The sequence below is a fragment of the Heptranchias perlo genome, chromosome 36, assembly GCF_035084215.1.
Source record: "Heptranchias perlo isolate sHepPer1 chromosome 36, sHepPer1.hap1, whole genome shotgun sequence".
Classification (NCBI taxonomy): Eukaryota; Metazoa; Chordata; class Chondrichthyes; order Hexanchiformes; family Hexanchidae; genus Heptranchias; species Heptranchias perlo.
This window is the reverse complement of record NC_090360.1, coordinates 3,025,321-3,049,795: the sequence shown is the minus strand read 5'-3', so window position 1 is coordinate 3,049,795 and position 24,475 is coordinate 3,025,321. Positions and strand designations below refer to the sequence as shown.

General features: G+C 40.2%; 1 protein-coding gene across 1 annotated transcript in view; it reads left to right on the top strand.

Moving 5' to 3' along the window:
• Window positions 1-24,475, top strand: part of col13a1 (collagen, type XIII, alpha 1) — a 182,457-nt gene that overhangs the window by 100,135 nt on the left and 57,847 nt on the right. The window contains exons 9-20 of the mRNA XM_067972397.1: window positions 1,046-1,081; window positions 3,748-3,774; window positions 4,860-4,886; window positions 5,698-5,724; window positions 5,835-5,861; window positions 9,945-9,971; window positions 11,853-11,879; window positions 15,491-15,556; window positions 15,777-15,893; window positions 17,695-17,757; window positions 19,508-19,534; window positions 21,947-22,009. Coding sequence (XP_067828498.1) covers window positions 1,046-1,081; window positions 3,748-3,774; window positions 4,860-4,886; window positions 5,698-5,724; window positions 5,835-5,861; window positions 9,945-9,971; window positions 11,853-11,879; window positions 15,491-15,556; window positions 15,777-15,893; window positions 17,695-17,757; window positions 19,508-19,534; window positions 21,947-22,009 — 534 coding nt within the window. The remainder of the gene's footprint in view (window positions 1-1,045; window positions 1,082-3,747; window positions 3,775-4,859; window positions 4,887-5,697; window positions 5,725-5,834; window positions 5,862-9,944; window positions 9,972-11,852; window positions 11,880-15,490; window positions 15,557-15,776; window positions 15,894-17,694; window positions 17,758-19,507; window positions 19,535-21,946; window positions 22,010-24,475) is intronic.

Genomic DNA, 24,475 nt, shown 5'->3' with positions numbered 1-24,475 from the left:
TTCAGGAAAGTACTTTCCGTTCTTTGAACTGATGAAGGACCCATAAACAACGTGGGTTGCAGCAGAGGTTGTGATGTTATACTCCACTCTTTGATACCTGGGAATGTTTTCCAATTGGGTGAATCCTTGCATGGCAGGAGTGCAATCAAGAAATTGTGTGCAGCCCATGATTTTCCATCCATTAAAATGACCCTTTAATGCCTTAAAAGAGTAAAGCATCCGAGTTGTGTTGAGTTAAATGACGTTTGGTGATTCCCATTAGTTGTAAACCTGTTTGTGATATTGGGTTGTAAGTGGTATTAGAGCAGTTACTCCAGGCTCAAGTGGCTGAAATAGTGAAGCTGCAGTTGAGTCTTTTCAGTTCATTGGGGAGACGAGAAGTGAAGGAGAGGCTTCAATTTCACTCCATGACCAGCTGGCGGAAGTTATGATTTCAAGTGATCCTTAGCTTCTGTTTTTCCCTGATCTCTTACCTCCCTCAATGAAATGCTTCATCTAGAAGCTAAAACTGAAGCAAGCAACAACAGAGAGGCGTTGGCACTGTGGACTGTGTATCTAATGTTCAACTACTTGAACTATACTTACATTATTGGTCTTTTGTACTTCAAAAAGGTCAGGAATTACCATTGGAGAATCAGTTTACATTTTCCTGCTTAAGTAGGGACACTTGTAATTAATACAGTGATGGTGAGGAATGCTTTTGATAACAGGGACTGACAGCAATACACACAATGGTAGAAATGTTTCCTTTGTGCAATCCCTTGTGCAATTGCTCACTCTTTCACCTTTCCTGCTGCTCCAGGATTAAGTCTACTTATTCCATAAGAGAAATACTTTTTGCTCGTGGTTTAATACAAGTGAGTTGTGTGCATTCACTCACAAAGATAATTGTTTAGAAAACATTACTTAAAAAGCAAAATCATACAACTAGTAAAAAAAAAAGAACTACCTTGCTTTGTACCATAATATATAGCGGAGTACACGTGATCAGAAAGTACAAGGTGATGAATTATTTTCCCAATTTTGTTTTTTTTCTTTAATCTAGGGTCAACCAGGAGCTAGAGGCTTCCCAGGATATCCGGTGTGTTGACGTTTGAGAGACCTTTTCCTTGGAATTCCACTTGTTAATCATTCAGTAATATTTTAATAGCTTGCTTACGATAACCAGATTAGTTTGGTTTATTTGAATAAAATAGACCAGCTTTCATGAATGAATGGCTATGCTGAGAGGAATTAATCGCATATTTATGGTGCTTTTAGTGCTTTTGAGTTACAAGCACCTAAATTATACAAGCTGCCTATCATATATTCATACTATTTGACTATTATATTTATGTTGCTGTGAACTCGAAAGCTAGCTCACTGTGTGCTTAAAGCTTCAGCAGTTTTGTTGCGTGCTGGGTTCAATCCTAATGAACATTGAGCATCTACACTAGAAGTTCAGCAACAAATATCCTTATTTAACGCTCCTGTGAAGTGCCTTGGGATGTTTTTTCTACGTTAAAGATGCTATATCAATGCAAATTGTTCTTGTTGTGGCCAAAATTACCCCTTCATTAATGGAAAGTAGATTGTAAGTATATGAGGGGCGCTGCTACACCGTTACCAGGGAAACGGTTCGAAGGGGCTGCAGATCAGAGATAGGGCTGTTCCATCGTACTGCAGGTCTCCAGCCCATGCTGCTGGCAATCGTGGCTTCTGTTAAGAGTGGGGACTCGCAGAATCATTCATTTAATATACCAAACTTCAACAACAAAACGGATAATTATAAAACACGGTATTTTCAAGTACATTTGTACTTAGGATTATAAGAGGTCAAACTGATTTTTTTTTAAGAACAAGGAAATAGAGCTTATTATTTTTAATTTATTCACCTTAGTAGCAGGTGAAAAGAGACTTGCATGAATGTCCCAGAGTGCTTCTCATGCGATGAATTAACTCGAAGCGCAGTGACTGTTGTTATGTCATCAAAAACAGCAGCCATTTTGTGCTTGGCGAACAGCAATGAGTTTGAATGACCAGTTTTCTGTTTTTTGTGACGGTGTTGTGGGAGGAACATAAAGGCTGTTTCAGCTTTCTGAACTCAACCTTAACGGTTGAAAATTAAACCTGCGACCTAGATTGATTTGTGAAAGCTTGCTATGGATTTAACTAATAATACTTACTGGGATTGCTATGAAGTGAGCAAACTCTTCTTAAATGAAAACTTACAGATGTGATCCTGGACATTCTGTTGATGAATATTTTTTGACGTTATATCATCACTGCTACAGAACAAAGTGTGAAGTGACAAGATATATGGATTATAAAAGATACTGCAAGTTATAGTAAGTGTAAGAGAGGTAATAGTCCCCCAGATCAGTACCATGAAGCAACAGACTGAAATATTCAAAGTAAATAGACTAATATTTGAGGATCTTAAGATCATCGTATATGGAACCATTCTTGCCATTTAAGAGTTGAATGTGAAATTGATCCCACATTTGAAGGAGAAATGAGATGGCGGAAAGGTGGGGCTGAGCTCAATCGAAAAAGGATGTGTTTAAGGAGCCTAATGGTCCCTCGCTTCCTAAAAATTCTTGTGTGTTCCTGTAATGAGGTTTCACTCATTCTTTATCAATGTTCAGGTGTTACGGTAAATGACGCTCTGAATTTTTGAATTTATGAAAGATTTGAATTCTGTGTTGGGTTAAACCGTTGAGAACACACTGCTACCACAGAGCTGTTACCTCACCTGATTGGATTAGGAATCTCACTCGCAATGCTTCCTTAATAATGAATGGTTTACTGCATAGAAGACTGTACAGTTTGTAGATCGTAGCCACTTGAGCTGAAAATATCAATGAAACATAAAGTCAGCTGTGGGTCGATTCACCTGCATTCCAGACTGTGTGCAGCACACATATATCTATATCTATATGGATATATATCTGAATTCAACAAACGGCTGAGGGGAGTGTAAGCAAGGGGATTAGTGAGGGAGTAATGGGGTTTTGGAAAAGAATATCCTAGGCACTCAGTGGGAGAGCTGAGACTGTGAACTGCCACAATTGAACACAAGAATCCTGTGTACACTTTGGACGTATTGGAACATAATCCATATATTTGTGGAAAGCCTGCATTCATTACAAAATGTTGTGAATGTCATTGATTTATAATTACCCATATGAAATTTGACAGCATTTCAAATATCTGCTTCTGTGCATTCAATTTACTCACGCCTTAGCTCAGTAAAATATTAACGGAGTCCAAGTTGAGTGTGAGTTATGTGCCTCAGCTTGTGCTGAACTGAAAACATTTTTTTTTAACAGTTAATATTGTCAAAAATGATTTACCACTTAACATATTGATTTCTTGCCATCTATGTTTTTGCTCAATTTGTTAAGCTGCTTCCGTTTGTCTCTTTTTTTTGGGTGAACATATTGAAACAATAAAAGTGACCAGGTTTGAGCGTGCTTTACACAATTCACTACCAGCTGATGGGAGCCATTTAAAACTGCATCTTAACAAACTACTGGTGACTAAACAAGTGTGTAAAAGGAGCATCATTGTTCTTTGCTTCAGTGTTTGTGTTACTAACTATTCCATTGCTGAATTTTCATTTAACTGATGGATTCATTGTTGTGTTGATCTGTAAATTTCTTAAAAATCTTTTATGTTGAGCATCATTTCCTGTCAAGTGATTTTTATGTTCTGAAACAGTTCATTTATATATTTATATTCATCAGTTTTTAATTTATTTTGAAGGGCCCGATAGGGTTGGATGGAAAATCTGTAAGTATTATATGTAATTTTTAAATTTCTTTCTATAAGATGTAACAATAACGTGCATAGTCCTTACCAACGTGATGGATGTATCTCAAACATTTATTGTCCATCCTTTGTTCTCACAATGGAATATCTTGCTAGGCCACTTCAGAGGGCATTAAGGGGTTGGAATTGATCTTGGGCCTTAGCGCAAAACGGGCCATAGCAAATCGACGGCCTGTTTTACTCCACACCTGATTTTCTGTTTCATTGAACAGATAGCGGGTGTAAATCAGGCTTCCAATTCGCTATCGTCCATTTTGCGCTAAGGCCCAAGCCCAATTTCACCCTCTAAAAGTCAACCACAGAGTGTGGGATGGGAGTCACATGTAGGCCAGATCAGGTAGGATGGCCTGGTAGTAAACCAGTTGGATTTCTACACATTTGTTTTCAAGCCCACAGCTTGCTATGGTGGTATTTGAACTCATGATCTCAGCGTTGCTCGTCCACTATCATATCTTGATGTGGTCTAAATGCACTCTGTTTGAAGTTCTCAGAATTTCAGTGATGTGATTTTTGACCTTAATGGTGCTCTGACATAAATAGTCAGAATCTTGTGAACGCCTGAACTTTCAACTTTGGCAGGTGCATAAAACTGTTGGGATCAGATCGCGGCCCCGTTATACACCCATTTAAGTTGAGGAAAATCAGATGTGGTGTATAACAGGCCCCCGATCCGATATCACTGAAGTTGAAAGTTCCACCCAGGGATCTGATTTGATTGAATGTAGAATTGTTTGGCTTCTTAATGGTTAAATGGGTTATTCTGTCTTTTCAATTTTTATTTGGAGGAGGGACATCCTCATAGAGGTTTTTATTAAGGGGACTAATTAACAAAAAGAACTAAAAAAAAATGTTAATGAATTCACGAACAATGTGATTGTGAAAGTCATCAAAGATATAATACATGTACAAAAATGTCTTTGTTTTTCTCATCCAATTTTCCCAAGGTGTTTGGGGCTGGGGGAGACGTGCGGAGAAATAAATAAATTCACAAAATAAGCATTTTTGTTAATCCACTGCTGCTTAATATTTTATTTCTGTCATTTCAGGGAAAAGCTGGCTCTAAAGGTGACATGGTAAGACTGAAAGCAGCGTGTGTGTATAAAAAAAACAAAGTGCTGGAAATACACAGCAGGTCCAGCAGCATCTGAAAGATAAGACAGGTTAACTTTCCTGATGCAGACTCTGTCAGGGCGGTTGAATGTGTATCTAGCACTCTGTTATTATTTCAGGTTCACAGGCATGGCAGTTTTGCTTTAAAAAATACACAGCATGTAAGGGAACATTTCAGTGCAGGTGTATGAGATTGGACAATGTGGGGTGATATTTTCTATCTAGTGCTTGAGATATAGCTTCATGTGGTGTAAATATAAATTGGAGATTTGGGCCTGAGGGTCAGTACATGGTACATGACCAACACAATCTTCGTCCATTCGTTTGTATAATGGGCAGCAAATAATGCAGGCTACAAACCAGGTCCGTTACCTTCCTACAGAAGTCCTTAATATGAGTTGCCATCAGGTGAAACTCTGCACAGGCAGCACTAAATAGTAACATTTCTTCCTATCAGCTAAAATTTTGAAATATTTGTTGACTGCCATTATTATCAGCCAGTGGGGAAAGTTTTGAGAGGGTTTTTGAAAAGAGTATGATCTATTATTTTTCGAAGTGAAACTTCACTTACACCAGTTCCTCCCAAATGTTAACTGTGTTTGGTTATAAATAACTTGAAATTCCTTCCTTTACTGTCTACAATTCTTATACATCTGTCTGACCATTCTGTGCAAGATTGTAAAACACCCTTTTATATTTTAAAGGAAGTAAAATTCACAATCCACCAAACTATTTATTGGAAATTCTCTGATTGTTATTTTTGTTCTTGTGTAGGGTTTACCTGGTCCAAAAGGTGAAAAGGTAAGCAAGCTATCCATGATAAAATGTATGCAATCTGTTGAAGTTTTAAGATTACACTGACTGTGGGCAAATTCCCTAATATTATCTAACTGTTCTATTGATTTCCAAAGGGTGACTCTGGTCATAAAGGAGAAAAGGTAAGATGTAATTCTATATTAAACACATATTGAACAATAAGATTTTAAGTTCTGCAAGGGTATAGCTGGAAGCCATTGATCAATACAGGGTCTTTACAGACGATAGCTAGAGTGGTAAAATGGCGTAAGAGTGCAAAAACGAATGATGGTCCCTCTCACCCACCCACTAGTGTAAAAGTAACTCAGACTTGATAATAAATGAAAGCAGATATGAGAGGGGGGCTGTAACTTCTTTACCCAGAGAGTGGTGAGAATGTGGAACGTGCTACCACAAGGACTAGTTGAGGCGAATAGCATAGATGCATTTAAGGGGAAGCTGGATAAACACATGAGGGAGAAAGGAATAGAAAGATATGCTGATAGGGTGAGATGAAGAGGGGTGGGAGGAGGCTCATGTGGAGCATGAACGCCAACATAGACAAGTTGGGCCGAATGGCCTGTTTCTGTGCTGCAGAAATGGTCATGTTTATATTCCAAGGCAGTTTCTACACCAGCCTGACAAACAGTCAAGTAATTGTGCAGTTCCAGTTTAGGTCTCTAAGTGGATGCAATACCTTCCAAACTAGATGGAGCTTGGTCTTTTTACATCTAGCATTTCCTATGTTCCTTCCCCAATGGCCGATGTCTGTATAAGCCAATGAATGCGAGACTGCATAGATTACACGTGAAGTAGCCTGAACTGAGAACGTGAAAGAAGCACAAGTATTTTTGTACCTTTTTAGACGTGGTCAAATTAATCACAATTTTGTATTTGCTCATTATACAAGGCTTCAGTTTTGTAAACACTGAGCAGTCTTTAAAAAAACGGGCTGAATATTTGAAAGGAATTCCTTGCAGAAGCCTGTGCTGGAAGAACTCGACTTGTTTTCCTGGATTTAAGCGACAGCTGTGCTGATCCCAGTGGTACAAGTAGTTGTGTTGAATGTGTCCTTGCTTCACTTCAGGTTCTCTGATCACTGAAGCAGCTTCCCGGCAAAAATCTGTGGGTTTTTTTGTACATTTTTTCTAGTACATCCAGATTTGAAAACTAATTGTACTTTTTAAATTAACTTGAAGTCACAGGAACAGTAAATCATGGGAATAATAGAGCAACTACGCAGTACTTGGAAGAATGTGGCAAGCAGAATGGGGGAAGGGGACGATAGAGAGAACCTGCATTTATATAGCACCTTTGAATGAATTACTTTTGAAGTGTATTCATTGTTTTGTAGGCAAGTGCGGGAGCTAATTTGCGCACAGCAAAGTCCCAATAACATCAATGGAATAAATGACCAGTTAATATGTCTTTGGTGATATTGATTGAGGGATAAATATTGGTCAGGACACCAGAAGAACTCCCCTGTTTGTCTTGAAAGAGTTCCGTGCAATCCTTTTATATACATTTGAGCAAGTGGGATGAGATTTGGGTTTAACATCTTATCCAAAAGCAGGAACGTCCAACAATACAGCACTCGCTGAGGTGCCAGCCCAGATTTTGTCCTCAAATCCTGGAGTGGGCCTTGAATCCTTATGACTCAGAGATGAGAGTACTAGCACTGAGCCAGGGCTGACACTGAAGTGGGAGGAGTTTAGCGATTATGGAGGGGATTTTAGGCTTGAGTCTGAAACCATGTTTTACAACGTGTCTTATTTATGCTGGCATTGATTATCAATGTATAAACTGAACCAAATGTGCCTGGTTTGGAAGCTTGACTTCAGTTTCAATCCCAGGTCCAAAATGCAGTCTATCTGCAAGACAGATGTACTGAAAGAAGCGATAGACACTGAGTCCTATTAGTTATGTAAATCGTGCTTTTGCTGTAAGTACTAACTCTCAAAAATCAGTACATGCATTTTCAGGCAAAGGACATGAACTTCTTTACCAAATGTATATGAAACATCTAAGGTTTTGAAAGGGTATTTCCTTTCAAAAAAAGTACACATATCATTGCAAAAGGTGTAGGGTTATAGAAATGTATGGTGGTGAACTATATATTTACTTAAGGGTAAATTTACCAATCCAGCACTCGAAAGGAAGTGCAGGTTGTCTTGTCCGCATTGCATTCGAACGTGATTTGCTGTTGTTCGATGGACTTACACTTTATTAATGGGCTTTGTCACATCATGGCCTGCAAAGCTAGTTCCTGTAAACATTTTAAGCAGAATATAAAAACAAATTCTGAAACACGGCATTGAAAAAAATTAAAGACCTTAAAATTATGCCTTGGGTTGATAGCATTCGAACCCTGGATACATTAGTCTGAAATTCCTCTCTGTGCTATTTTAGCATATTTAAATTCATACCTCTTCAGAGCTGAAATTGCTATTTCTCAAAAAAAAATTAGAAGAAATACCTGTTTTTTTTTTGTTGTTGATGTTATCAAACCACTGAAGAAATCCTGGGAATCTGATCTTGAAACGTGTCATATCGGCCGACTACTTTCAATGATAATTATTTAACCGTAAGTAGGTAACAAGCCACTCAGCCAGTGTAAATGATCAAAGGTTTTGTGCTCAGCTGCACTGAGGACACAGGCAGGGAATGGGTGTATGGGCTAAAGTGAGGCAAGCCGACCCTGGGTTAGTTTTTGTGCCCAGTTCCAGTTTGCTGGATTGCGATTGCACGTTGGAGACCATGACTTTACCACAGCCTCAGAATACATCCAAAAGTATTGAAATTAATGCACAATTTCCCAGCTTTTGTACATGGAATTGACCTTATTGCCTTCAAAGCCCATTTTGAACGTGCTGTGGAGCTCTTAAGGGGACCAGGCTCTGTGTGTTTTTTATTTATTGCACTGTTCATTCTTTTTAGTACTGTCATTTTTATAAGATTTTTTCAATATTTCTGAATTTTAATATTTATTTTAAAAATATTTTTGGGATGCAATTTTTAGCTCCTCAATATGGTAAATTTGTTATTAAACATGTGGAATAAAGTAGTCTATCAGTGCCCGCTCAGTCACTGGAAAGTGGGCTGTAAGTGAAGTGTTTACAGGACTTCAACAGAACAGGAGCAGATGGGGAAAAAAGAAGATACTTGGAGGGGAAGAAAAGAGTTCTTCCACAAACAACTGACAGAGGATCAAAGTGTGTTCGAGAAACTAGAGACAGGTGCAAGTCTGGGGCTCGGACATCTGGGAAGCCTAGTTTGGTGAGCAAGGGGAAGGAAGGGATGCAGCAGAGGCAACTGAACAGATAGTCTCAATGTTAGTGACAAAGAAGTTCCCATTACCAAAGGGATAGCTTCCTTATGCATTTCCTGAGGCAACACCATTTTCAATGATGACATAAACCATGAGACTTACAGCCTAATGTAATATTTCTGGATTCTAATGGGCTGGGCTGTTCAGCCTCCCTACAAGTTTTCACTCATTGGCCTGGGCAGACATCAGGAAGGTATAACAGCCAGTTACATAATTTAAAACAACTGTCCCTGTGAGAGATTGCACATGTGCAGATGTTTTCATGTTTTTCCTGTTGCTGTTAAAACTGTCCTATGCTATCATCAGGACGGCTTCTGCATCAGCAGGGGACCCAGAGCTAGTCTCGCAGAGCCCAGGGCAGTTCCACAATGCTCGTACACTATTAGATTCTTAAAAGGTGCTGCAGCCTCTCGGTGAAACTTGGCAGATGTTAGACTACCGTCAATATACTGATCGTCAAAAAACAGATAGTCAGAGAATAATTGCGGTATTTGATATTTAAATGTTGTGTGTGCATCAAGAATTTGACATAGTTGGAGTGAACGTGAAGTGATTTTTGTATGTTAGAACTCTGTACTTGCATTAAAGCATTTATCTGCATTATATTACTTGAAAATAGCCCCTGCGTTGAAATCTATTTAAAGTATTGCTGTTTGTCTCTGGTCATTTCGTGCTGGTAATGTTCCAGGTAATTCTTAATATTTTGTTTCATTCTAAATACAAAAATGATTTTAAAAAAATGTTTATGTTTCTGTTCTAAATTCTGAAGTATCATTCTTAACAACCATACTATTCTTTACATCACAACACAGTGTACTAACTTTTAAAGGGACTATCCCCTTTGTTTTGGCCTACCAGGGCAGCATTTGAATATGACGTGTTGTTTGTGTTTGCACAGGGTCTGTATGGTGCAAAGGGTGACAAGGTGAGCACAGTTTACTGTTACCAGTGTTGTTGAGATTGTATTGACCTTACCAATGTTCCAACATGTCATATTTTTAACCATTTGTTTGAAAACTTGAGACAAGATATAAAATGGAACTTTCAAATTCAGCGGGGGTGTGAAACTACTATCGGGAGATCTCTGATACCACAGTCCGGTAATTTATTAACCAACTCGGGCTTTAAATATTTTCACACTGATCTTTCACCAATATGTCACCAAACACATTTTCTGCACATCTCATTCAGAAATGTTGCAAGAATGAACGTTGAGTTAACTTTGAGGCTTCACTTGCGATTATCCACACTTAATGCTTAGCATCAGTGATGTCACCTGTTTAGTTCCTAGGAAGCAGTGGTTAAAAAGGAAGTCGTGCCAAATCCTGCCTCTGATATTTAATAAAATGAAATAAATTTTAAATGCCCTTTTAAAAAGTGAGTTCTACATTTGATGTTGGTTATAATGTTCGTCATCCCTTCATAAAACTATGGTGGCAACAATCTGGAAATCTAGGAACTTAAATTGGCTTCTTGTCCAGAAATGAAAATAGTTTTTTCAAACTTCAAAAGGTGGCTAATTATATCCCAATTGTTGTTGTGTAGGTTTAATTTCCATAGGATTTAAAATGCAGCTTAGGTGAAGATATTGTCTCTCATTTTTTTTAAATACACAACTAAATCAGTCCATGACATTTCTTGATACTTTTTTTACATTTAATGATTATTCAAACTTTTCTCTGATTTCCATGTATTGAACAACTTGTGTAAATATTTTTCACACCTTGACACTTTTCACGGATTTTTCCAAGCTTCACTGTGGTGTCCGTGTAGCCAGGCAAAGTCTGTCTCAGACATCAGCACTCTGGGGTATCCTAACTGTTTATCATTAAATAATTGGCAGAGTCACTGGCCTCCACATCAACAAAAAAAATAACTTTCACTTCATGGTAATCAATCAAATGATTGTAGAAATATTCTGTTCTGTTATTTATGAAACCCATGATATGAAGTGGTACATATTGGATAATATTCAAAGTCAGTTAGAAATTCAGCTTAGTTTAGGATTAGAAGATCATTGAAGTGTCATGAACAGGTGCAGAAAATAATCAATAAGGCTAATGGAATGCTGGCCTTTATATCTAGAGGACTAGAGTGCAAGGGGGCAGAAGTTATGCTGCAGCTATACAAAACCCTGGTTAGACCGCACCTGGAGTTACTGTGAGCAGTTCTGGGCACCGCACCTTCGGAAGGACATATTGGCCTTGGAGGGAGTGCAGCGTAGGTTTACTAGAATGATACCCGGACTTCAAGGGTTAAGTTACGAGGAGAGATTACACAAATTGGGGTTGTATTCTCCGGAGTTTCGAAGGTTAAGGGGTGAACTGATCGAAGTTTATAAGATATTAAGGGGAACAGATAGGGTGGATAGAGAGAAACGATTTCCGCAGGTTGGGGATTCTAGGAGTAGGGGACACAGTCTAAAAATTAGAGCCAGACCTTTCAGGAGCGAGATTAGAAAACATTTCTACACACAAAGGGTGGTAGAAGTTTGGAACTCTCCTCCGCAAACGGCAATTGATACTAGCTCAATTGCTAAATTTAAATCTGAGATAGATAGCTTTTTGGCAACCAAAGGTATTAAGGGATATGGGCCAAAGGCAGGTATATGGAGTTAGATCACAGATCAGCCATGATCTTATCAAATGGTAGAGCAGGCACGAGGGGCTGAATGGCCTACTCCTGTTCCTATGTTCCTAAGATTTTGAAACTTTGCTACAACACTTTAATTTTTTTCCAGGACTTTTTAGGTAAAACATAAATGATGTATTGACTGTGTGAACCTCATTAAACTTCCTTTTTTTAGGGACAACGTGGAGATTCTGCGCTCACAGTAAGTAATCTGTCTTTCAAATTGTATTTAATTATAGACATAGTGGGTATAAACAGCAGCATTTATATCGAGCTTTCGAATGTGATTTTTACATAATGAGATGTACGCATAACTAATAAAGGGGTGAAAATTGAAAGTTCTAAAAGATGATTGTGTATACATTTCATTTTTAACAATTCAAGGACATGATAGGAATAAAAAAGGTTTCAATCCATCCATCTTATACAGACAACTTAAAGCTGCTCTGTCGTAAATGGTTTTTTTTACAATAATTCAGTAGAGCTCGCTCTGTTATATTCAAATATTAATCTGAGTAAGAAAATTGATCCATCTTCCCGTTTTAACAACCACCCGTCTAAAGTTATGAAAGCTGCAGCCTAACCCTCAAATTATCCATTAGTTTGGAAGTTCAGACCTAATTCCTGATCGCTGGTGTAGTTTTCAATGTTGACATCCCACTGGTGATCTTATCTACGTTGTGGATTCCTAGAACTCGGCTCTTCAACACTTTAACGGTTGATTTGTCATTAGCTTGAACATTAGTGCACTGTGCGCTTTTAAACAAGTTGCCATGATTAAAACAATCTGCTTTATATTCCTGCTGATTTTCATTTTCTCTAACATTAGTAAACAGAGAAAAATCTATCCCCTGGGTAATCATGGACTAAAACAATGTCCATGGTTGTCAAGGTTTGGATAAAATCACTCTACGAGGGCTTATTGACTCAGTGGTTTCTTGGGCGGGCCTAGGGTCAATGTTAATTAAAACAAATTTGTCTTGAGGATTCTGCAGTAGCTACATACAAGAAAATGTTACCAAAATTTCTAAATTTTGTTTCAGTTACACAAGCGACTGAGTCTCTCCAGTTACATATTTTGTCCGTCAGATCATAGTTTCCATCATTCAAACATAAATTGTTTAAGGTTCATCACCTTCCAACAGGCTAATCTAAAATGTCGTTTTCTGTGGAAAGCAACATCAAGGCTACATTGACAACACAGAAGAATTGAATCACGACTCAAGACCCTGCACAGACCATTACTAAGACATGTAGAAAATAGTCTAAATTGACCCCAGACTGTAAAGCAACCATTTGGAAATTTTAGTCCGTGGCATGTCTGTCTGCCCTGATAACAAGGATAGCAGAACCTCTGCTCATGGTGGTACTTTATTGCCTTTTTATGCATCAAAGCAGTTTTAAAAGCACTTACAAGTGGATTTGTTTGTTGCATAGTCCTTGTGGGATGATTTAGAGTTCTGCTTTATTTCTGCTGAGCCTTAGAGTGGTGTCAATTGAAATGGTCTGAATACTGACTCCTATAGCATGATGGACTTGCAGTGAGAAAGCAGCTTTGAAGGCTTGTCCTTTTGATGCTTATGTAAAGCAATCATGTTTTAAACTTGCTGTTGCGTAACTAAATTGATCTTCATAATTCAAATTCAAAATATTTCTTTATCATTTATACCGACGGAGAAAGATACAGCCAGCACCAATATAAACAGTCATAATCTACCCTGCCTTCTTCAGTATAGAAATGTGAAGAAAGCCTAAGGTCAATAGAGAAATGAAGAAACAAACTTTTTGTTTTACTTATTGGGAATGAGAGTGACCCTGGCTTATTGTCGCAAATAAAATTTAGGAGCTTACCGGTATTAAAAATGCCCCAATCGTGCCTCTATAATATCTGCTGGAGAGACAGTTTCTTCAGTTCCTGCTTCAACTTCGCATCTGTTCCTGTTCCTATGTTCCTATATTCCTATAAATTCCCTGTATCTTATACGTTGGGTTTGTTTTGCGCTTTTAATTTTTTTCCTGTTATAATTAAGATTTTTTCTTATGTTTCAGTTGAAACGTTTTAGTTGGTATCACTTTGTGTATGATTAGGGTTATCGATAGGTTGTATGTTCTTTCAAGATAACCTACCAAGATCATGATTGCAGAAGATTTTACTGTTCACAGCCAAAAGCCCTGAAAGATTTTGTTACACAGTAGTGGACTCCCCACCAACAATCCGTATCGGGACTGTGCACTCATGCTTCCTATTATGTTCTGTCCATTCACATGGATGGAAAATCATAGAAAGCACACGTCAGAATTCCCGATCGGCACGCCTGATGGGCAAGGCTCCAGGCTGGGAGCGAAATATCCCAAAATGAGCCCTTGTCCCGTGTCAAACATGCATCCATCACTTTCCAAAGTGCCACACTTGAGATACTGCAGGTTTGCATTCCTGCATAGCCAGCCTCGGGTCCCTGTGGCTCTGTATACACTGTCTGTCACAAAGACCAGCAGGACAGCGCAAACTGACAGTGCATGACCCTAAAAAAAAATCATTTGTAAAAGGTTAGAAATTTTCACAAGAAAAAACCTCTAGAGGCATGAGGATAAGTGTACAATTTTTTTTAAGTACCTGTTTTAAGAGTGTGGTGTACGTTTATTGGAGGATACAGATGAAGAAATATGATTCTGTCTGCCTGTGGATAGAATCACTTAGTTTCTATGTTGCATTCTGTAGGAGTTCCCTGGGACTTCACTAGCAGTACTTCGCCTAAATCAGATCGTGACTGTGAAGGTTTGTGGGTGCTTTCACTGTCATTATGGTCAGTCTTACAACAGAGTGGGTCGTTCTCTTTCAAAGTCATTCAAAATTCGTTTTGTAACGAAGCGATTGTGAAGCAGCTCAGAAAAATTTCTACTCCCAAACCCAAATTGGATAATCGCCTATAATATTTATATGGTTTAGTTGACTCAACCAGTTACGTTTTGAACTGAAGTTTGATTTGATTGTTTTCTATTACATCGATTAGTAGGGTTGCCAACTCTGGTTGGACATATTCCTGGAGGTTTCATCACCTGACCTTCTGCCCCCACACTCCCGCCATTGGCCGCCCGACATGTCCATCCTCGCGGTGCCCCGCCTTCCCACAGTCAGTTGGAAAGTGAAGAGGGTCTCCATTGGATGATTCTTGACTGTCAGTCAAACAGCCTTTTTTCCCATGTCCGAATTTTTATCACTAATAAGCAAAAGTGTTCAAAGAAATGTTTTTAAAAACCTGTAATTTTTAAAGCACCAATGATTTTTCTCCCAGGTTTGCTCATAGCAGTGCCCTGAAAATCAATCTTCAATTCCTGGAGGCATCAGGAGACTCCTGGATAGTTGGCAACCCGATTAATTACTATTGCTCTGTTTCAACTGGGAAAAATCCATGTTACAAACAGCAATTAACCATTTTCTAAACACAAACTGTTCTGAAATCACAGTTCACTTTGTTATAAGGCTGGGTCATAATTCTCTTTATTTAAAGCCAGCAACAAATTCTGAGGGTAGTCCTTTGGTGAAAAAAAAATTGTTTTACTGTTTAATTTTTTGTTTTTTTCCCTGTAACATTTGGCACATGGCTTTATATTCCCTTTCACCAACTGCACACCCACGTACAAATATTTCTGTTGCTGGCTTTCACTCTGGTATCGAGCTCTGCTGCTTTTCTCAATATTCTTGTCTTTTTTCCCCCTCTATTCATCCCCTTCCCCTCCAAAAAATACCAAACATCACCTCATGACCTTTGGCTTTGTACTGACCTGTGAACTCTGGCTCACCTGCCTGTTCAGTTTACACCTCCTCGACTGAAAATACTACCACCCGCTGACCAGTTTATCAGACGTCTCTACCTCAAGGTAAATGCCTTTTCTGTTGCCAGGAGCCACTTTGTTCTTTTCTGTATTCCTTTCCCCCCCCAATCTAATAACCTATTCTTTGGTTATGAAGTATGCTTTTGGCTGCTCTACATAATATCGATTACTTGCACTTTTAATTGGAGAACAAATTGCGAGCCAATTGTTGAAGTGCCACCTTTACTGTCTTCATGGAATTTAGTGGCTTTTGATTCAATCTCAGGGTGAACAAGGACAAGCTAATAGTAACTGCTCTCCAGGGCCTCCAGGCCCACCAGGACCCCCAGGGCCCAAAGGACCTCCAGGGCATTCAGGAAAGCCAGGGACTGATGGATTACCAGTAAGTCTTGGCCTTGTTCATTTCTTTATTCTTTGGACCTCTGTCTTGCATGTGGAAAGTTGTTGATAGTAGCCTGGCAGACGCATAACAAAGAGATAGTAGACTCAAGGAATTAACCATCTTTGACCTCCTGATTGCCTCAATGTTTTAACTTAGACATTTAAGAGCACCTTGCACACAATGCCATGATTATTTCAGCAGTATAGAGAAGCGCTGGCAGCATTGATCATAACTGCAGATAAAATGGATCGCCCGTGGGGTAATTACAACTATTGGTAAAGAGTGAACTATCTGGGTTACAATTCATAGTGCAAAGTGTTACAAAAAATTGACAGGAATTGGTGGGGGGAGAGGAGGAAAGAAGGACATGTGCATTTGTGTTAAAGTCACATTCCAACTGATGGTACCAATAACTCGTAACTTCACCTTCGAGCTGATCGAGTCAATGGTCCTGAAACCATCCCATGAGATACTAACAGATGGATACTGAACAAGTTTTCCTGAAATTGCTCTCTGCAATATTTCTAGTGTAAAATAAATGGGTTAACACCTCCCCTAAAACAATGTACAGGAATTTCAGAATTGTTTAAGTGTTTATTCCACAGGCAATTTTCAGGGCCAAGAAGTTGAGGAAAATAGCTGGTTGTTAATGTGACTTTGTGGATTTTCTCTATAACTGGCTAGCTGTTTTAAGATACATCATAAATCCAGACTGGTTGGGGCTGAACACCAAAAGTGGTGAATTGTTCGGACTGGCAGTCTTGTTCTGTGTACAGCAACTTGGTTCACCCCTACCAAGAATAAATGTTTCTAGGCAGAAAGTAAAAGTGACTCTTGTCTTTGTTTTCAGGCTATGACTGGGGAGATGCCTGGCTGCAGGTCTCTCTCTCTCATGACTCTGGCCCTGTTCCGGCTGGGACTCCCTGTTGCCGCCCAGGTGGTATCTTCTCTGATCCCAATCCGCTCGGCTTGAGCTTGGCCTCCATGCTCTCTTTGCAATAGATGATACCGTAGATGAGTGGGGGGAAATGCACACACATGCTCCTGCCCTAGCCCTGCCTTCCCCTCTGTCCTGGAGTTCCCACTGCCAATCTCCCACTCGCCTCTCTCCAGCGTCTTGCCTTGCCACCGTGCGCAAACACAACTAGTGATTTTTAAAATTTGTTTATGGGATGTGGGCATCGCTGGCAAGACCAGCATTTATTGCCCATCCCTAATTGCCCTTGAGAAGGTGGTGGTGAGCCGCCTTCTTGAACCTCTGCAGTCCGTGTGGTGAAGGTTCTCCCACAGTGCTGTTAGGTAGGGAGTTCCAGGATTTTGACCCAGCAGAATTGATCTACAGGATAAACTCCAGTATCATCCGTTGCAATCACAGAGATGCTCGGCTCTGTCTGAGCAGGGCAGGACTGAGAAAGAGAGCAGCAGGGATCTGTGCAACAGTTTGAGAAAGGAGTTTGGTGAATAACTGCTATTTCTCAGTGAAGGGTTGACTGCATAAAACTATACAACTGCTGAAAAGGGGTTATCTTCTGTGCCAGTGGAATGGGACATTGCTGTGGTAATCTTTAATTTTCAAGAACCCAGTCTGTGCAAACAATAAACAGTGAAAGCTTACTGTCTCACAGTAATTTTTTGCAGCAGTTGAGAAATTACAAAGTGAAATTGTGGAAAGGAACAATAGTCAAAGTGAAGAACAGTAATTACCTAAGTGACTGTGAATTTAGTCAGTTCTTGCCTGCCTGTTCACTACATAGTGATAACATTTGGTGGACAAATAATGACACTGAGTTCTTATTTCCAGGGAAATCCTGGAGATTTTGGGAAACCCGGAGACAGTGGGAAACCTGGAAGAGATGGAATCAGGGTGAGTAATTGAAGTTTTGTTACATAAATGACCTGGTCAAAAAAAAAATTGTTTATGCAATTTTCTGTGTATATTACCTGTCTTTGAAGCTGATTTTCTGCCGTTTTGATGCTAAGCTTCCCCCCGCCCCCATTCCCATTACACAACATACCGGGCTTTGACCGAGAGAGAGTCAGCAGGAGGGCTTTACCCAGAGTTGTGTCTGTGCAGCCCTGAATCACTGGAGGTTTGAGCCCAGTTAGTTTGAACTGATGTCAGGCCAGGAAGTAATTTTACTGCCTCTTTTGATGCCTCTTCAACTTAGCTGAGACTGACAATTCACCACATGCAGAATCCCAGGTGGCAGAGAGATGGTGATGCAGCTCATCAGACCACGATTAGCCTGACTCACGGCTGATGTGGATGCAGAAACCTGAACTGCACAATAGATCCCCCTCAGGATAGCAACACAAGGTAGATTTTCGAGCACATTACCCACAATGTTCCAGTCGGAATTACGAGCAGGCCAAGCACATCACCATGGCCGAGGGCTCAGAAAACCTGCCCTGAAATGTGAAATTAAACTTTTACCAAACTGAATTTGCACTGTACTAATGAAAAACAGAAAGCCATAAAAAAAAAACCTTTTGATGCCTCATTGCCATTTATATAGTAGAAGCTCAACTGTAGAAATTCAAAGAGCTCCAGAGATCGAGGGTGACGATTCCTCAGTGTGCCAGCAAGTAGTGAAATTGTAAACTCATGTTATAAACATGATTTTGCTGCCCATAGCCCACTGGGGAGATCTTCGCCTCCCTCAGGGCAGCTGAGCCAGAACAACATCACCAAACTGCTGTTAAAAGGTAAACGAGACTCCATTCGTACAGCTTCCAACGTCTGACACCGACTTTAGGTTAAAAACGTAAGCTGTTTTATATGGAAAAAAAATAAACGAGCAAAGTAAATCTGTTAGCTGGCTTTGCAGTCTCTCACCTTTTCTGATTTTAAATCTCACTCATGGTTTACCAATATTGACATTTTAGCATTTATACCTTGACTTGACGAGGTGTATTGTGGGAACAATGGTAGGAATCCGACCTTGAAAGACAAAGAGCAACCATTTAAAAATAAAAGGAGATTTAATACTGGACAGCTGATCTTAACTTAGTTCTGTTTCTTCACAAAGGGTGTATTTTACGCATGTGCGCTCCCATTGTGGAGCATCACCCACTGGGACAGCAGAGCAGGAAATCACATGTGTGGCTCCCACTGTTGTTTTGTAGGCAGATGTGGCAGCCAATTTGCGCACAGCAAGGTCCCACAAACAGCAATGAGATGAATGACCCGTTATTCTGTTTTGGTGGTGTTGGTTGAAGGGTGAATGTTGGCCGGGATACTGGGAAAGTTCGCTGCTCTTCTCCAAAAAAAAAGTGCCATGGCATTGTTTAAGGTCCACCTGAGCAGGCTGATGGGGCCTTGATTTAACACATCTGACGGACAGCTCCTCCGACAGTGCAGCACTCCCTCAGAACTGCGCTAAAGTGCCACCTAGATTATGTGCCCAAGTCCTGGACAGGGGGGAGTGGGTTTTGAACCCACAAACTTCCAACTCAGACAAAAGTACTACCACAAAACATGCGGTTGTAAAATTTACCTCAAACTATTACCCAAGTATCTTTTCTCTGAGTTAATTCACAATTTCAAACTCCAGTATTGAATAGGATCTAAACAGAAGGACCAAAGTCTTATCACAGTCCTTTTCATTTTTCAGGGTCCATCTGGAGTGCCTGGACCGAAGGTAATTAACGACGCCTGTTTTGGTATCTGTGACTATGTCAATAAATTTAATTTATGAGGCCTAGGTGGATCTGTAAAATTAAGAACTATTTTTAGCACTTCCTCTGACATGTAGTTTTAGTTCAAAAACAGAGTGATGGCCCGTTGGAATAACAACTTCTCGTACTCTTAGTTTGGGGCCTACTCGATAGGATTTTACTATTATTCACAAAGTTAACTTGGCTCTTAACTTACTTCTCCACTTACAGTTGTTAGAGCTCAGTGATATAATTGTAGTAAGTTGAAAGGTTTTCTGTTGCAGCTGTGCTGGGGGGTGGGGCAGGAAGACCGAAACAGTGGCTGTTTTCAGGACCTTAAGCGCAGGCATGGACCAGTTGGGCCGAATGGCCTGTTTCTGTGCTGTACACTCGATGTAATTCTACGTAAGGCACATTGCTGGAGAATGTACAGAAAATATATTCAAAAGGTGCACTTGCGAAAGTTGAAAATAATTTTATTTTTCCTTTCTGAACATGTCGGGCGATCCAGGCATTCCTGGACAACAAGGCCGGAAGTTGAGAATAGTTTGTGTGTTTCGGAAATGTTCGTTCTTTTTTGGAAAACCAAGTGAGGGGTTCCTCTGGGGGAAGGTGGATGGTTTAATAAAATGCTGCCACCGTTCCAAACAAGAAGAGCAGCAGAGCGCAATCAAAGGAGCAAGTCTCGCTTGTTATGTGCCAACTCTGACAGCCCTCCCGTTCAGTAATCGAACTGACCGCCTCCCAACCTTGGAGGTGTTTACAAGAAAATCACATTAGTGACCAAATCCCTGCAGAGTAACCATCAGTCTAACACCTTTTGTTTCAAGTGTTAAACACACCAGATTCTAATTAATTAAAAATAAACCTTTAAACACGATAAGGCAGCATGGGGCACTGAGCATTACCACAGGAAACACAGCTTAAGTACCACTCCACTCTGTTCCCAAATTGACTTCTTTGGTTCTCCCAAGTCAAGCAGGAGCTGCTCTTATATTGGTCTTAAGAAAGACTTGCACTTTTCACGACCTTGGGACATTCCGAAGCACTTTACAGCCAATGAATGAAGTACTTTTGAAGTTTAGTCACTGTTGTAATGTAGGAAATGCAGCAGCGAATTTGCACACAGCAAGATCCCACAAACAGCAATGAGATAAATGACCAGATTATCTGTTTTAGGTGTGTTTTAGTGATGTTGGTTAAGGGATAAATGTTGGCCAGGACACCAGGGAGAACTCCCCAGCTCTCCTTCGAATAGTGGCCATGGGATCTTTTACATCCACCTGAGAGAGCGGAGAATGCCTCAGTTTAACATCTCATCCAAAAGACAGCATCTCTGACAGTGCAGCATTCCCTCAGTACCGCACTGAAAGTGTCAGCCTAGATTGTGTGCTTAAGTCTCTGGAGTGGGACTTAGAAAAATACAATTTGATTAAAAGTACCTGCTGCCGTATACTTGGCGCGTGCCGTGCCGTATACTTGGCGCGTGCCGTGCCGTATACTTGGCGCGTGCCGTGCCGTATACTTGGCGTGTGTCGTATACTTGGCGTGCAGAATACTGGTTAAAGATGTGATCCAAGTTACATTTTTTTAAATTACCATTCCTGAAATTTCAATTATTTTTCCATCGTCCTCTGGGAAACCTGGAGCAAAGATGTGCATAGTTTTACATCAATAACAGCAACTTGCATTTATATAGCACCTTTAACGTAGTAAAACGTCCCAAGGCACTTCACAGGAGCGATTATCAGACAAAATTTGACACCAAGCCACATAAAGAGATACCAGGACAGGTGACCAAAAGCTCGGTCAAAGAGATAGCTTTTAAGGAGTGTCTTGAAGGAGGAGAGAGAGGCGGAGAGGTTTAGGGAGGGAATTCCAGAGCTTGGGGCCCAGGCAGCTGAAGGCACGGCCGCCAATGGTGGAACAAAGAAATCATGTGAAATCTTCAGTCATTTTAAATGTTAAACCCTTGGGAGGGCGACGACCATAAGATGTTAAGCCGTTGAGATGCATCTCTTTTGCTGGTAACCTGCAACAGACCCTCCCTCAGGATTTCGGTGTTGTAATCTTACATAAACAACTACAATAAAGTTATACTGGCAGAGATTGGGCAGTGCAGGGGAAATCAGATCAGGATATGGAGCAGCATGACCTTTAAAGGACATTGCCTGGAAGCTGAAAGACAGTCGATTTTAACAGGAGAACTTGTTTATGTAATGAAGGCAACTTCTATTGAAACCGGTTTTATGCTCCAAGAAAAGTTACATCAGTCGTGTTTTAATCTGGAAAACTACAAACTTTTTTTATTTTAAATGTCTAGTAACTGAAGTGGTACTAATGCTAAGTGTTTCTTCTAAATAATGAAAGCAAATGCACTCCTCTTACTATTTCAGGGAGAGTCAGGAATACCAGGATTCCAGGGAAAACCAGGAATGCCAGGGCTCCCAGGAAGAAAGGTTAGATAAACTCTCTTGAAGCTGTGGGTGATCCCTTTTAGAGAGTCCCCAGAGCCTTAATCTGTGCGAGGAATTGATTGAGTGAAGCTATCTAGTTGGTTGAGAGGCGAGTCTGTGCTGTCTGAACATCATGCACTGTTTTCTAAAAAATGTGACTGGCAGAATGAACAGAAGGTTTTGCAGGCAGTTTTGGTCAAGAGAAACATGTTTGGCCCGATGCTCTGCTTTCTCTTCGGGCAAATTATTCTTGGCATTAAACCGATTTCAAAGGATAAAGATGGACCAGCCGTCAGTGCAGAGCACAAAATTCACAGCCTTTTCCCTCGATAGTTGGTCAGAGATTGGATTCCATTAATGTCTGTATCAACTTTCAGTTGCCAGTATAACCAGTGCTATAGTTTTTGTAGCAGGAGTGCAGTGGGACGGTAAGACTGCAATTACACTGTGACTGTGGCATCATTTTGAAGGAGATTTTCTAAGAAGTTGCAAATGTGTAAATGTGGAGTTAGGGCCCAACCTGATGCTCCAGAGAATCAGAGTGAGACTCGGTGGAAGATAAACTCACAAGATTTGACTCCAGACTTACACTGCAACTTAGCATTGCTGTAAAGCAATACTGCTTCTCTCCGACACTACTACAATGCAGCCTAAACTGATAGAATTGTCTGGCATGAAAGTAAGAGTACTTGAGGTAATATCTAATACTGTCGCAAGTATACCGTGAAAGAATGTACACATTAAACATTTAGCACATTAAATATTCATTGACTGGTGTGTTGCAGGAAAGTATTTTCCAGATTTTCATTTGTAATGACTATGATGATAAAGTGATTGGTAGAAAATAAAGCTACAGTACACGGCACGGTATGGTACGGGGCACAGTACGGGGCACGGCACAGTACGGGGCATGGTCTGGGGCACAGTACAGGGTACGGTACGGGGCACGATACGGGGCACAACTTGCATCCAAATGCTTCACTGTTAAATCTTAATATTGTAAAAATGACTATGTCTAAGCTCTAAGCATCGTGCCAGTAGTTTGCTGGTAAATGAGTGGATTTGGTCTTTGACCACCCACTATAGACAATGAGGCATTCCAAGATGCTTTTTTGAGGGGAAAAGGGGAAGATCAGATCAATTAAAGGGAAGCTAGATAAGTACATGGGGGAGAAAGGAATCAAAGGTTATGCTGATAGGGTTAGACGAAGAGGGATGGGAGGAGACTCGTGTGGAGCATAAACACCGGCATGGACCAGTTGGGCCGAATGGCCTGTTTCTGTGCTGTAAAATCTATGTAATTCTATGTAATTACAAGGTGCAGTCAGTCTCCTTAAAGTAATTGCACTTTTTAATGTAAAACCTTCAGAGTTTGTAAGCCATCTATTTATTTCTGCACAGATTTAGTCCAAGAGCACAGTCCGTCTGGGAATGTGGTTGATTATATCAGTCTGTGCTATTCCCAGACGGTGAGTAAACCACTTAAAATGTGTTGGTTCTTTCACATTAAAAGTAGAATTGTTTTATTATGGCTTATCGTAAACAGAACTGTAAAGCAGTCCAACTGTAATGTTGTTATTAATAATGTTTAACCTCAATATTTGGAACCACTTTCATCCATTATACTGCTGACCTGAAACTGCAATTCAGTTTACTTTTATTGCTCACTTTTTAATCTCTGGTTAATATCAGATTGATTTCTTCTTGGAATTAGAGTAAATTTTGATGTTCAGGATAAGGCAAGTTAAGGATCTGGGTTTTTAACATTTAAGCGTTTGAAAGGCTCAAAAACTTAAGAACCAGGCATGTTATCAAATTTGTGAGCTGCCCTTTAAATGGACCAAAACATCGTCAATTGACGTGCCTGTTGAAAACCTAACAACTTGGGGTTTGTTGTTGAGCTGGTTGGTGTTGTTTGGGAGTGGGGTTGGGGTGGGTTAGGGGGGTGAGGGGGTTGGGATTTTAATTAAGGTGGATAACTTAGAATAGTACTGTGGAAAAATCATATCTCTCCTTACTGAATTGGGTAAGAGTCTGGTGTAAAGCAGGAGATTCATTGTGTGCTGCCTAAAACCCAACTTCTGCACAGGTCAAAACTGAAATCGGAAGTACTTAGAAACCTATTTTTTATTATATAGCAAAACTGTTTACTCTAAAACTGTATGAACATCCCAGAACTGTGGCCAACTTTTGGAACCTGCCTTATGAAGGTGCAGGAGGCGTGAAACATTCAAATCCTAGAGAGTCCACGGGGGGGGGGTTTGGTCCCGAAGGTCATCGGGTTTCGATTTGACTCATCAGATTTCTGAATTTTTATTGGGTAAATTTTAACCCCACGAACGGGTGGGTTGGGGGCAGATGGGAAGGTTAAAAATTGTAAAAATGTAAAGCCCGACCCCAACTCACCTCCAACCCGCCCACTTCTAGTTTTAACTGAGACGTGTTGGGTGGGCAAGTGACCAACCTCAG